General features: G+C 35.4%; 1 protein-coding gene across 1 annotated transcript in view; it reads left to right on the forward strand.

Annotated features, from left to right (window-relative positions):
- Window positions 1-15,475, forward strand: part of MYO9A (myosin IXA) — a 441,307-nt gene that overhangs the window by 374,203 nt on the left and 51,629 nt on the right. Inside the window, exons 29-32 of the mRNA XM_042783070.1 lie at window positions 6,271-6,494; window positions 7,356-7,472; window positions 9,269-9,457; window positions 11,315-11,362. Of these exons, the coding sequence (XP_042639004.1) occupies window positions 6,271-6,494; window positions 7,356-7,472; window positions 9,269-9,457; window positions 11,315-11,362 (578 nt within the window). The remainder of the gene's footprint in view (window positions 1-6,270; window positions 6,495-7,355; window positions 7,473-9,268; window positions 9,458-11,314; window positions 11,363-15,475) is intronic.

Consider the following 15,475-nt stretch of genomic DNA (forward strand, 5'->3'; position numbering starts at 1 on the left):
ATTTTCACATTGTTCAATCTTTGAGCATGGTATGTTCTTCCATTTATGTAAATCTCTTATGGTTTCTTGAAGTAGTGTTTTGTAGTTTTCTTTGTACAGGTCTTGTACGTTCCTGATAAGATTTATTTCCAAATATTTTGGTTTTTTTGGTAGCTATTACAAATGGTATTGATTTCTTTATTTCCTTTTCAGCCATCTCTTTGCTGATATAGAGGAATCCAATTGATTTTTTTATGTTGATCTTATGGCCCGCCACTATGCTAAATCTCTCAGTTACTTCTAGTAGTTTATTTTTGCTGAGTCTCTTGGGTTTTGTATGTATAGGGTCATATTAGCAGCAAACGGATAGTTCTACTTCTTCCTTACTAATTGGATGCCTTTGATTTCCCTTAGCTTATTGCCCTGGCTAGGACTTCCAATACAGTGTTGAATAGAAGTGGTGATAGAGGGCATCCTTGTCTGGTTCCTGTGCACAGAAGAAAGTGTTTCAGTCTCTTTCCATTGAGAATCATGTTGGCTGTTGGTTTTGCATATATGCCCTTCATTATGTTGAGGAATTTTTCTTCTCTTCCTGTTTTGCTGATGGGTGTTTGATTTTATCAGATGCCTTTTCTGCATTGATTGATGTGATCTTGTGGTTCTTTTTCTTTGTTTTATTTATGTGGTGGATGACGTTGATTGTTTTTCTAATGTTTAACCATCCTTGCATACCTGGTATGAACCCCACTTAGTCATAATGTATTATTTTTTGGATATATTGTTAGAGTCTGTTGGCTAGGATTTTGTTGAAGATTTTTGCATTTGTATTCATGAGGGATATTGGTCTGTAGTTTTCCTTTTCAGTGATGTCTTTTCCTGGTTTTGGTATCAAGGTTATGCTTGCTTCATAGAATGAATTTGGGAGGATTTCATCCTTTTCTGTGTTCTGGAATAGTTTGAGTATGGTTGGTGTCAGTTCTCTGAATGTTTGGTAGAATTCTCCAGTAAAACCATCTGGGCCAGCGCTTTTTTTTGTTGATAATTTTTTTATGACCTGTTCAGTTTCTTGTTTTCTTATGGGTCTGTTCAAATTTTCCACCTCAGTCTGTGTTAGTTTAGGTGAGTAGTGTATTTCTAGAAATCTGACCATTTCTTCTAGATTTTCAAATTTGTTGAAATACAGTTCTTCATAGAATCCTGATTTTTTTTTTTTTTTAATTTTACTTTGATTTGGGTGAAAGTTTACAGAGCAAATTCATCTTCCATACCATAGTATCCTGATACTATCCTTTTAATTTCTGTTGGTTCTGTTGTGACTTCACCCAGTTGGCTTCTTAGTCATTTTATTTGTATTCTTTCTCCCTTTTTCTTTGTTAAATTTGCCCAGGGGTTTGTCATTTTATTAATCTTTTCAAAAAAACAACTTCTTATCTTGTTGATTTTTTCTGTTGTCTGTTTTCTTTTTGTTTATTTCTGCTTCAGTCTTTATTATTTCTTTTCTTTTGGTGATTGTAGGCATTCTTTGGTGCCCTTTTTCTAATTTTTGGTGATGTTGGGTTAAGGTGTTGATTTTGGCTCTTTCTTATTTTTTGATGTATGCATTTATTGCTATAAATTGGCCTCTGATCACTGCTTTTGCTGTGTCCCAAAGATTTTGGTATGTTGTGTTGTCAGTCATTTGATTCAAGGAATTTTTGAATTTCGTTTTTTATTTCTTCTATTATACAGTCATTGTCAAGGAGGGTGTTACTCAGTTCCCATATGTTTGCTCTTTTTTTATTGGTCTTCCTGTTGTTGATTTCTAATTTTATATAGCATCGTGATCTGAGAAGATACTTCGCAGTATTTCAGTATTTGAAAATTTATTAAGGCTTGCTTTGTGGCCTGACATATGGTGTATCCTAGAGAATGTTCCATGTGCCCTGGAAAAGAATGTATATTGTGGTGTTATTGGGTGAAGTGCTCTGTAATATGTATAAGGTCAATTGATAAATTGTATTGTTTAGTCATTCTGCATCTTTGTTGAGTTTCTTTCTAGTTGTTCTATCTTTGATTGAAAGTAGTGTACTAAATTCTCCTGTGACTGTGGTGTCATCTCTTTTTCTTTTCAATTCTGTGAAATTCTGATTTATGTATTTTGGGGCTTTTTCATTGGGTGAATAGTAAGCATAGATACTTATTATGGTTATGTCCTCTTGTTCATTTGATCCTTTAATCATTATATACTATCCTTCCTTGTCTCTTATGGTGCTTTTTGTCTTAAAGTCTATTTAATCAGAAATTAATATTGCCACTCCTGTTCTTTTATGGTTGCCATTTGCTTGATATATCTTTTTTCAACCTTTGATTTTTAATCTATTTGTGCCTTTGTCTCTAAGGTGTGTCTCTTGTAGACAGCATATTGATGGGTTATATTTTCTTATGGCGTCTGCAACTCTCTGTCTGTTAAATGGTGCTTTTAATCCATTAACATTCAGTGTAATTATTGACAAATATGAATTTGTTTCTGTCATTTTGTTATGTGGTTTTCATAGTGTTACTGATTTCTTTGTTCCATATAATTTTCTGTGCTGGGTTCATTTTGTTTTTGAATCTTGTTATCACTTCCTTCATTGCTATTGCTTTAGTATTTGCTGAATATTTGTGTGTATCCTCTTTTATTTTAACGTGAAGATTTATCATTTTTCCTTGAGGTTCTCCTGTGCTTCATAATTTTCTTCCCAAGTTTAGAACAGTCTGTTCTATATTGCAATTCTCTTGACTTCCTAACCATTTAGAAGTTCTGTAACTACACTTCTTTTTCCCTCTTTTTGGTTTGTAGTTGTCTTCATTTGCCAATTAATATCTCTGGTTCCCTGTTTACAGTCTTGTAGGCTTATTTCCTTTAGATACTTCTATAACTGGGTTAGTTTCTGGGTTGTGTCATCATGTATGTTAATGGTCAGTTGTTGTTTGCTGTTCCTGATTCTCTGTGCAAAGGACTCCCTTTAGCATCTCTTGTAAGGTTAATCTGGTTTTAACAAATTCCTTTAATTTCTGCTTGTCTGGAAATGTCCTAACTTCATCATATTTGAGAGACAGTTTTGCCAGGTATATAATTCTTTGTTGGAAATTATTTTTCTTTCAGAGTTTTATTTATACCATCCCATTGCCTCCTTGCTTGCAAGGTGTTTGCTGAGAAATCAGAACTTAGTCTTATTGTTTGTCCTTTGTAGGTAACTTTTCATTTTTCCTATGCTGGTTTCAGGGGTTTTTCTTTGTCTTTGGTTTTGGTGAGTTTGAAGATGATATGTCTTAGTGATTCTCTTTTGGAGTCTATCCTGTTTGGGGTTCGTTGGACTTCCTGAATGTATATATATATACTTTCATCGTATCAGGGAAATTTTCTTCCAACAAATCTTGGACAGTTTTTTCTGTGGTTTTATTTGTCTTTTCCTGTTATGGGATTCTGATTACATGTAGGTTATTCCTTTAGAGGGTATCTCATGTGAACTTTTGGCTTTCTTCATTTTCTTTTGATCTTTTTTCTGATTGAACCCTTTCTGAAGAAGTATTGAGGTATTTGTCTTTAGTGTCACTAATTCTGTCTTCCATTGATTCAATTCCACACCTTTGCCCATTCAATGTGTTACCTATTTCTGAAAATTTAGTATTAATCTTCTGTATTTCTATCTACAGATTTTGTATCATTTCTGATTTTTCATTTATTTAGTCATTTTGCTCTTATATTATCTTCCACAATTTTTCTTGGATTTTCTCTGTCTTTTTCTCAATTTTGTCAGTGTTTTTCTCGATCTGTCTCTCAAGTCATTGAAGGTACCTAAATATAATTCTATTGAACTCCTTATCAGGGAGTTCCAATGCTGCTGCTTCTTCAGGGATGTGTTCTAGGTCTGTATCCAGATCCCTTGTTTCTACTGCTTTATCATACTTCTTTCTGTATACTTTGATGGTCTCTTGTCTCTGAGACATTGTGACATTTTTGTGTTTATATTTAATCGATGATTGTATGTTGGAATAAGGAGCTCAGGTGGTGTAATGCCTAAAGCATTTGACTGCTAACCAAAAGGTTGACAGTTCAAACCCACCAGCTACCTTGCAGAAGGAAGATGGGGCCATCTCCTTCTGTAAAGATTTACTGCCTAGGAAATTCAATGGCGGTCACTATGAGTCTGAATCATTGATGGCAATGGGTTTTTTATTGGTTTGATTAGCCCAAGATTTTTGGTTTTTTTGGATGTATCTGAGTAAGCAGGGTACTGTGTTCTTCTGTTTGCTAGTTGGCAGCACTTACGCACTCACCACCTGTCTCCTTTTCAGTCATCAGCCTCCCATATGTCCATGCTGTCTTTGGCAAGTGGAGCCTAATCTTAGGTCCCTGAATCTGAATGAGAATGCTGTCGCTTTAAATTTTCCAAAATGGCCACTGCTTGTAAACATTCAAAATAACTGGGCCCAGCCACCACTTATAAACATTCAAAATGACTGCACCCTCCAGACAGCTGAAAGTCCATAGCTCAGTTTGTCTCCTTCTTTGATGTTTCCCTTTTCAGTTGTGCAATAGTCCGTGTCCCTTGCTGAGCAGGGCCAATTTTTTGGTTAATTCTCAGTTCTTAACACCACTTGGAAATGTTCAGGCTGTCCAAGCTGCCAGGAGAGCTAACAGTCCACAGCCCCTTTGTCTCCTTGTTCACTGTTTTCTTTCAGGTTCTTCTACTAGTTGGTGTTTAATACACTTACCCTTCCTTTCAAAGCTTGGGGTTCCAGGATTATCTTCTGTATCTGTGTCAGTAGGTTTTTCTTTTCTTCATTGAAGAAGGTCTGTTTAGCTTTTCTGCCTATTCTGTTATTTTATCGGAAGTCCAAAGCTTAAAGCTCTTTTGTTGTTGTGTGCTGTCGAGTCAGCCCCGACTCATAGCCACCCCTCCTTGTGTTTCCGAGGCAGTATCACTACGGAAGTAGGATTGCCCAACCTTCCTTCCGAGGAGTGGCTGGTGGGTTTGAACCACCAGCCGTCTGGTTAGCAGGCAATTGTCTTAGCCACTATGCTACCAGAGCTCCTAAAGCTCTTTAGTGAAGTATTTATTATAAGCAGACTTCATGATGTGTTTATTTCATAAGGATACATGTGTAGGTTTATATTTGGGTGAAATTTTATCAATATAGTCTTTGTTTTTAATGTTGAAATAAGATTATAGCCAGTTTCTTTAGTAACCGTTATTTCTTATATTTTAAGAAAGATATTCAGTAAATGAAACAATTAAATAATTATATATCTAGATTATAAAATGGAATTAGAATAAGTTGATATCATTTTGAGTTTACGTGTGTCCTCTAGTTTTATATTTGTTATTCTGGGGCCATATCTCTCTGAAATAGGTTTTGTTTCAGTTCTGCCTCAGCTAATGGTTAACATGCAGGAGGCTACTTTTTTCCTTTGTTATTATTAGGGTTAGCTTTTATATGGAATTAGGATATACCATTGGACAAAAAGAAAGGATCATAAATGTGGGGGGAACAAGCAGAAATGTGAAACAAGAGAAGGCCAACATTCTTAGCAAGTCCCAGACAGGGCTTTGGCAAATCCAATCTAGTTCTAGATTTTAATGAATTACATGTAATCCAGTTTCTGTGGTGGAAATGATTGTAGAGGACAACTGATGTGCTTCTCAATATTATATACAAAGCCAGTTCATTCTGGGAATTCTTTGAGTAACCCAGACAATTTTTTGAGGGATGTATAAGAGACTGAAGCTTAGGTGAGCCAGTTGAGTTACCTGGCTACCTAACCAGATATTGTCACTGAAGCACTTATGGTTTTAGACCCTCATAAAGAAATAATAATAATAATCAAACCCCACATGTTTGTTGGAGTTGTAAATAGCTGGATGTTGTTTGAAACAGTTGTAATAAAACTATGACTGGCTTATTTAACATGCTACTGTGATTGTTTACTCCTCCTTTTTTTCTTTGGTATTGAGGTCTTTGGGACACAGGGTGAAGTTCTGAAGGTACTTTCTTCCAGGTCTTCAAGGTCAGACTTAAGCTTTTTGGGAAACATGGTGGCATTTTCCTTTGGAAACTTGGAATTCTTAAATACATTTTTCACACAAATTTGCATTCTGGATTTAGTCCCTACCACCTTGATATCAAATATTAACGTTAATTTGCTTCTCAGACATTTGCAGATATTTCAGTGACTTACTAAAGGAACACTAATTTAAAAAGAAGAGTATGGATATTATTAATATTTTCACTGTATTTTTTGGGGTCCTGTATTTTGTATTGTAGAATTAGTTCAGTATCACCCAACACCTCCTTTGAGCCCGGAACTGCCTGGTAGTTGCCGAAAGGAGTTCAAAGAGAACAAAGAGCCTTCTCCAAAGGCAAAGCGCAAGCGAAATGTGAAGATCAGCAACGTGGCTTTGGAGTCAATGCATTGGCAAAATGACTCTGTCCAGATCATAGCCAGTGCGAGCGATTTGAAAAGCATGGATGAGTTTCTTCTGAAAAAGGTACATTTTACTTGGTGAGGGAGCTCTGGTGACATAGTGGTTAACACATTTGGCTGCTAACCAAAAGGTCAGTGGTTCTAACCCACCAGTTGCTCTGCAGTAGAAAGATAAAGCAGTCTACTTCTATAAATATTTAGTCTTAGAAGCCCTATGGGGCAGTTATGGTCTGTCCTGTAGGGGTCAGTATGAATCAGAGTCAACTCAATGGAAGTGGGATTGGTTTTAGTTTACATGCTGAGGTAGGCTCAGTGGCTTTGGCTATGGAATGCTTGTATATATTAGGAAATGCTCTTTAGAGATCAAGGTTTTTATGCTTCAGTAAATGAGATATTTTACCAGAAAAGGGCAAATATAGGGTATACATAAGTCCAACAGGGAGATAGAATTTAAGGTTTTTGGCTTAACTTACTGTTTTCTATTTTATTGTGTTATCATATGTGAAGTTGAGGCTTGCTGTTGTACACTTACTTAGAGGTGTTTTTCTGTTAGTAGAACTATAGATTCACACAATGTTAATATCAGAAATTATCTAGTAGGGAGCATAGTGGCTAAAGCACTTGACTGCTAACCAGAAGGCTGGCTGTTCAAACCCACCAGCCACTCCTCGGAAGGAAGGTTGGGCAATCCTACTTCCGTAGTGATATTGCCTCGGAAACCCAAGGAGGGGTCGCTATGAGTCGGGGCCGACTCGACGGCACATAACAACAACAACAACAATGAAAGTTGGCTACTATTCATATTTTCCCTGGGTTCCATAATAACCAGTGGCTTACATTTGCAGGACAGTTATTGTTGAAGAGACAATCTATTGTTGTATATACCTCTTTTAATTGTATATAAAACTCTTTCTGTGGTCCCCAGATGAATGACCTAGATAATGAAGACAGCAAGAAAGATACACTAGTGGATGTTGTATTTAAAAAAGCCCTAAAAGAATTTCGGCAGAATATCTTCAACTTTTACTCATCTGCATTGGCGGTAAGTTTGACTATGTTAGGAAATATTCAACATAAGAAATATTTGGCCTCATTATATAAAGTAATACCGAGTCTGTGTTCAACTGAAATTTCTCCAACTCTTAGTTTTTGTTTTAGGGGGGATAGGTGAGGCAAAGTAAACTGTCCTTGGATGAATAACTTCCTTGAATTCCCTGAGTAGTTTTGTTTGTTTGTTTTCCACCTTACAGGTATTTCATCTTACTATAATATTGAGTTCATATATTCAGATGCTCTGGGTACCATTTTATTTCACCCATTGGCTCACTACAATTTTGACTGCTCGTAATATTTTAGCTGTTTTTCAAGGTTTTAGCTCTAATTCTTGTAAATTATCTTTCAGTGAAATTAGGATACTTTATGTTTATAATTGCTCTATATATCAACTTACATCACAGATTTATCTTCTGAGATGTTGTTGTTGTTGTTGCTATGTGCCGTCGAGTCGGCCCCGACTCATAGCGACCCCTCCTTGGGTTTCCGAGGCAGTATCACTACGGAAGTAGGATTGCCCAACCTTCCTTCTGAGGAGTGGCTGGTGGGTTTGAACCGCCAGCCATCTGGTTAGCAGGCAAATGACTTAGCCACTATGCTACCAGACCTCCCTCTCAGATATTAGTCATGTTTTAAAATGTGTGTGTGTGTGTGTGTGTATTTAGTGCTAAAGTCTTTGTGTTGTGTTTCTTTTTAAAGTATTTAATAATGCTTTGCTACATAGAATCACTTTTGTCTATGAATTGTCATGGTCTATAAAGTATTTCCTATTTAATTGGGGTTTTTTGTTCAGTCTAGTCTTAGAGAAATCAGTAAAATTTTCTTCTGTCTCCTTTACCTTTTCCTTTCTCAGTGTAATATTTTTTTGACTTTAAAAATAAGAAGTCATATAGTCTGAGAGAATAGGAAAAAAAACTATAATAAAGGAGTAATCCATTTATTATTTATGGCAAATGGCTAGGATTGGGGAAGGACATGGTTGGCCACATTTTTCTAATCTTCCTAGCTACTTAACACTCTTCTCTTTCTCTTCTTCATACTTGTATTTCCTAGATTAGAAATTCAAGATTGTTAGTACACTTTAAACATATGAGCAGAACCAACATTATGAAGCAGAACTTAATAGTAGTTTTCTAAGCCTGTATCAAAGAAGTTCAAGCTCTGAGTCTGAAGAGGTGAAAGGGAAATAAATTTAAATACATGTAACAAATTTTGATTAATTCAAGAGTGTTCTCTCATAAAGATTCTAGACTCCGTTTAAATAAATTAAATGGAATTCTATTTAGATTCCTTTGTAAGCAGTGGTGTTACTCTGGGTATGTCACTCCTCTTTGGAAAAGTAAATGAAAATAATGATGATTTCCTAAACACATCATTATTCCAGAATCCATGTAATTTATTCTCCCAGTTTTAGAGTGGAACTATCTAAAATAATATTTATTTCTGGGAATAGATAACTAAAAGAGATATGAATAACCTTTATAGCTAAATATAGTTAAAAACCTAAAGCCATGGAAGAAATTCCCACAACTTGCTGAAATTATTACATTATTTAAATTGTTAGATCTTTACCAAGGTTTTCTCCTGTATACATTGTACAGTACAGTGGAAGTTTATAAATACCATATGCACTCCTGGTATTGGAAATTATCAGTATACGCATTAGAAAGTATATTAGAATCTTAGTCACTACCCTAAATAATACCAAGTACTAGTTGACTCCGTCTTTAGTACTTAAAGAAGTTCTTCATACAACCTTGTATTTCTTCTCTTACTGCTTATTAGATGGATGATGGTAAAAGCATACGGTACAAAGACCTCTATGCACTATTTGAACAGATTCTGGAAAAGACCATGAGGCTTGAGCAACGAGATTGGAGTGAATCTCCAGTCAGAGTTTGGGTCAATACTTTTAAAGTATTTTTAGATGAATATATGAATGAATTCAAGACTTCAGATTGCATAACCACAAAGGTAAATGTGATATACTTTAATTTCTGAAAGTATTCAATTAAGAATTATTATTATTATTTTAAATTTTATTGTGAGTTAGGTGAAAGTTTGCAGAGCAAATTCATCATCCTTACAGCAGTTCACATACACTTTGTCTCATGACATTGACTATAATCTCCCACAGCGTAACAGCTCTCCTCCCACTTCCTCCCTGTACCCACCTCTTTACTGTGTCCTTCCCTCCCATGTACTCTTGCCCCCCAAGCTGTCTCGCTGTGCATACATAGCCCTTCTATTCTCCCATGATTGATCTCTCCAAGGAGTGTATCTACCTAATGTAAATGTTCAGCTCATATGCCTGTTTTTTGTTTGGCTGGAAGCCACAGGAGTAAGTTCAGTTCCAGACCTGAAGGGCCCCTAGGGACCATAGTCTCAGGTGTTCCACCAGGCTGTATCAGACCAGCAAACCTAGTCCCTGTTTTTTTAAAATGAATTTGAGTTTTGTTCCACATTGTTGTCCCACTCTATTGAGGATCTCCTACATAGATCCTCCTCTGAGTGGTTGACAGTGGTAGCTGGGCACCATCCACTTCTTCTGGTCTCATAGTCATATAGGCTGAGGACTGCATAGTGTACCAATCCCTTGGACTAATTGTTCCCACACGTCTTTAGTTTTCTTCATTCTTCTTTGTTCTGGAAGAGGCAAGACTCATTGTTGCATCTAGAGGACTGCTTGCAAGCTTTTAAGATCCCATTCACTACTTGCTAAAGTAGGATGTGGAATAATGTTTTTGTGTAGTATTTATCCCAACTGAACTTGTTGCCCCCTGTGACCCTGGTCCCAAGCCCACAGATCCAACTACTTGCTCCCTCTGGGTAGCTGGCTGTGGCCAAGAAGTGACTACAACCTTATCCCTTGTCAGCTCTACTGTATACTTAGAAATTCTTACACATATACAAATACACTTGTAGAAGTATTGTCTGCCAGCACTATACATGGTCATGGGCACACTCCCCCTGCATGGACATACCTAGTCTTTCAGCCTGTCCACTCATCTATCCATCCATAGATCAATGTTTGTCGTCACTGACAACGCAGTATTGTATGTGCAAAAGGGTTCATCTTTGTTGTCTGTACCTCCCATGTTACTCTCCATGTCTTCCTCTTCCTTAATGCCACTGTGTTGATCACTCACATTTGGTACATTGTCCTGTTTGGGACATCTTGTTATTTGGGAAAAATATTATAATGAGCATGTCAACTTAGCACTACTTTAGATCATCTAAACCCCTTTCTGGTTTGTAAGCTCATGAGACCATTTTATCTAAACTATCTGCAATGAATACATTCTTCGCTGAATTAGAAAATAGTGTTGTGTCCTCAAGATGATACCATCGGCTTTTATAGAGATTATTAATTTCCTTTGAAAAAAGCCGTGGTTAAAGATGAAGTTCTTTGTGTCATCTAGTGGCCTGTGCATAAGCACCTACAAATTATATTTCGCTTTGAATTAGATTTTAGGAAGATGTGTCAGCAAATCTATATAGCAATAATAATAATCTTGTTTTAAGTGTGTTTTAATGATTAAAATAGAATAATTGTTTTTATATGATGTGACTTCTGGATAGAGTTGAGGCTAAAAAAAAAAAAAATTCCTAAATTATCCTTCCATTCTTTAGTTTTTATTAGCATCATGTTTATCAAATTAAAAAAAAAATTCTCACATTTGATATTTAGCACTGCAGAGTTCTTGAAGAGTAAGGAGCTGCTTGCTCTCTTACCTATTGAGCAAAAATCTCAGCATTTGCTAATAAGTATGAAAATGTGTTAGTCATTATTATAACACAATTTCTTTATTTCTTCCTACTCTCTGCCAGGTGCCAAAAACAGAAAGGAAAAAACGAAGGAAAAAAGAAATTGATTTGGTAAGTTATAATCTTTTTCCTATGTTACAAAAAAGTCATTTTCATATTGACAGTCTGAAGTGTATATCATACAGTATTTCTGTGGATATGTTTAAGGAATAGCTGTTTCAAAGTTCTTAAGGAATAATTATTTATGCTTTTATAAAGGTTGTATTTATACTTACATACACAGACTCACTCATGTATACATACATACATCAAAACCACTGCCATTGAGTCAATTCAGACTCATAGTGACCCCCATTGGGGTTCTGAGGTGGTAAATCTTTGTGGAAGTAGGTTTCCCAGTCTTGCTTCCATGGAGTAGCTGGTAGCTTTGAACCACCAACCTTGTGGTTAGCAGTCAGATGCCTTAGGCACTGTGCTGCCACTACTACTTACACATACAGGCATACACATATAAAATAACAAGAAACTGATAGCGGTGATTATTTCTATGAAGGGAAACTGGAAAGCTGGGTTTCAGAGGTGGGAGAAAGACTTATTTTTCATTGTATTCCATTTTTCACATTTTGATCAAGTGCATGCATTATCCATTCAGAATAAATTAATTTTTTCATTAAAACAGTTTTCGTATTAGAATCCTAGTAGAGAAGAAGAATGCATATGTGTATAATTTATGCTTTTATCAAATAGAAGGATGTCTATTTGTGAGAAAAGATGTCAATATCTGGGAATATTTGAGACGTTAGAGCAAAGCCAGATGACAAAATTGGTATGGGTGAACCATGAATTGAATTTTTATTTATTAGTTTATTTAATTAATTGTTTGCTTGATTTATTTAGGAAAAAATGGCTGCCATTACTTTATAATACCATGTGGTTTAATACAAGCAGTGCTCCAATCAGAATTAATGGCATTCTTGGTCTATATTTCTGTTTTGACAGCATAATCTTTTAAAATTAACTGATTTTTACTTTCAATAGAAAAAATATACGTATGATAAATTTAAAAGAATATTTATTATATTTGACATCATTGCAAAGTTACATAAAAGTGGTAACAGAAGTTTGAAGAGTACACTCTTCATCTTCATTTTTTTAGATTTCATAAATTGTCCCGATATTGTTTCTTTATAGCAAAAGAAGATGTTTGTTGCCTTCAGTTGTGATACCTTTTTAGTCTCTTTTAATTTAGAACAGTTCCTCAGTATTTTTGGGTCTCATGACATTGACATTTGAAGAATATAGGCCAGTTATTTTGTAGAATGCTCTTCAATTTGAGTTTTACCTATATTTCTTTATAATTAGATTCAGATTATGCATTTTTTTTGGCACGGAATATCACAGAAGGGAGATGTCACTTTTTTTCTTTTTCAGTGTATCATAGCAGAAGGTATATATATGATGCCTGTTTGTCCCATTATAGGTGATGTCTGCAAGATTAATTAAAAAAAAAAAAAACCAACAAAATTAACAACAAAAGCCTTTGTAATTAACAAGTATTTTTTTGGGGAAATACTTAAGACTCTGTAAATATATTCTTACTTTTCAAACTCTCACCCACTAGTTTTAGTATCCATTGATGATTTTTGACTGACTCAGTTATTGCTATGAGTTTCCCATATAATGATTTTAAAATTCTATTATGCATTCTGTATTCATTATTTGGTTTTTGCTATAAGACTATTCCCTTCCTATTTATTTAGCTAGAACGAGCTCCCACTGGCCAAATTTGTGACAATTTGAACATCAAAATGAATGAGAGTAAAAGATTATGATTCAATAAAAAAAAAAATCCATGAAGCTACACTGATATAAATAAAAATTCCTTTTTAAAGTTTGTTTCTTTTTTAATACATAGTACATTTATATCATTCAGATTTTCATCCTGTAGAGATAAATATTTTAGTTTCTTATTTATCTTTTCAGTGTTTCTTTATCCAATTTAAGCAAATATGACTATACATGCTTATATTTTACTCTTTCTTAAACAAAATGTAGAGTAATCAGAACCTTAATCCATTGCTGGTGGGGACGTAAAATGGTACGGTCACTATGGAAAACAGTTTGGAGTTTTTTAAAAAGTTAAACGTAAAATTATCTTAGGATGCAGAAATTCCACTCCAAAAGAATAGAAAGCAGTAATTCAAACAGATACTTGTACACAATGTTCATTGCAACATTATTCACACTAGCCAAAAGGTGGAAACAACCCAAATGTCCATCAATAAATGAATGGACAAACAAAATGTATGTACATACAAGGGGATATTTTTTAGTCATAAAGAGAAATGAATGAAGTTCTAATACATGGTATGACATTGTTGAACCTTGGAAACATTAAAAAAAAAAAACAACCCATTGCCATTGAATCGATTAAGGCTCATAACAATCCCCATTGTATTTCCAAGGCAGTAAATCTTTATAGAAGAAGATTCCCTCATCTTCCTTCCGGGGAGCAGCTGGTGGGTTTGAACTGCCAACCTTCTGGTTAGTAGTCAAATGCCTTAGGCACTGCACTATTAGAGCTCCTTAAGCTTAGTGAAATAAGCCAGACACAAAAGGACAAATGTTGTATTACTCCACTTATATGAAGTATTTAGAATGGGCAAAATCATATAAACAGAAAATAGAATAGAGGTTGCCAGGGACTGATAGGTACAACTAATAGGGTGGTAGTGTTTAATGGGTATAGAGTTTCTGTTTGGGATGATAAAAAAAAGAGAAAAAAAAAAAGATCTACAAATGGATAGTAGTGATGGCTTCAAAACATTGTCAGTGTTCTTAATGCCACTGAATTGTACACTCAAAAATGGATAAAATGATGAATCTTGTTATGTATATTTTAATACAATAAAAACATAAAAAAACCCACAATACTCTTCTGTACTTTTTATAATTAAATAATATATTCAGGAGATCCTTCTTTATTTATGGTAACTATTCCCCCAAGATTCTCATCTGATTGTTCAGTTAAACTCCAGTCTAAATACTGTTGTGAAAGGACTTTGCAGATGGAATTAAGGTAGCTGATCAATTTAGCTAAGTATAAATAGATTATCCCAGATTATCCAGATGAGTCCATATGAAATCATATTGATCCTTAAATGCAAGAGGAAGGCAGAAGAGTCAGAGAGATGAGGAATAAGATACAGAGAGATAAGGTGCTTCAACCTCATCACTCTGACTTGAAAGATAAGAAAGGGGACCATATACTAGAGAATGCTGTTGTCCCCTAGAAGCAAAGAACAGCCCCCAGCCAACAGACAGCAAAGAAACAGGGACCTCAGTCCAACAACCACATGGAACTGGATTCTACTAGCAACCTGATTGAGCTCGGAAGTAGATCGTCCCACACAGCTTCTGCAAAGGAATGCTGCCTCTGACTTGATTTTATCCTGACAAGACCTGAGCCCAACTTCTGACCCACTCAGTTATGAGATAACAAATAGTAAATGAGTTTTGTTTTAAGCCTCTGAGTTTGTGTTAATTTGTAAGAGCAGCAATAAAACCCAATACAACAGCTGTGTGTAGAAATTTGTTTTACAGCTGCCTGTTATGGCAAGACTTTGGCTTGCTTACTTTGCACGGGGTCATCAACAAAGACTAATGGTTAGAAAAGGACATCATGTTTGATAAAATCAAGGGTCACTGGAAACAGGGGAAGTGCTCAGTGAGATCAGTTAACACAAAAGCCACAACAGTGGACTCAAACACACCAATAATCATGAAGATGGTACAGGACTGAGCAGTGTTTCATAGTGGTTTTACACAAGGTTGCCATGAGTGGGAGCCAGTTCCACAGCGTTTAACCACAACAACAGCATTCCTTGCTTTACCTCTGGATTGCTTCCTGTCTTCTACTATTAAAATAATGGCATGGATAATCGTGTATGTTTGTATGTGTATGTATGTGTCTATAGGATAAATTCTTAAAAATGGAATTACTAGATCAGAGGGTAAAATGTGTTTATGTCTTGATCACTGTTGCCACATTGCCTTATAGAAGTAGTATCATTTATACTCTGAACAATACGTGAAAGTGTCTGATAATCCTATCAGTGTCGCCAGATTTTTAGATTTTTGGCAGTCTGTAAAAATCTAAAATTTAGTTTTCATTTAGTTTTTTCTTACTATCAATGGGAGCTCTGGTAGCGTAGTGCCTAAGGC

Source organism: Orycteropus afer, unplaced genomic scaffold (genome assembly GCF_000298275.1).
Source record: "Orycteropus afer afer isolate SDZICR_OR568_19922 unplaced genomic scaffold, OryAfe1.0 scaffold00015, whole genome shotgun sequence".
Taxonomy (NCBI): Eukaryota; Metazoa; Chordata; class Mammalia; order Tubulidentata; family Orycteropodidae; genus Orycteropus; species Orycteropus afer.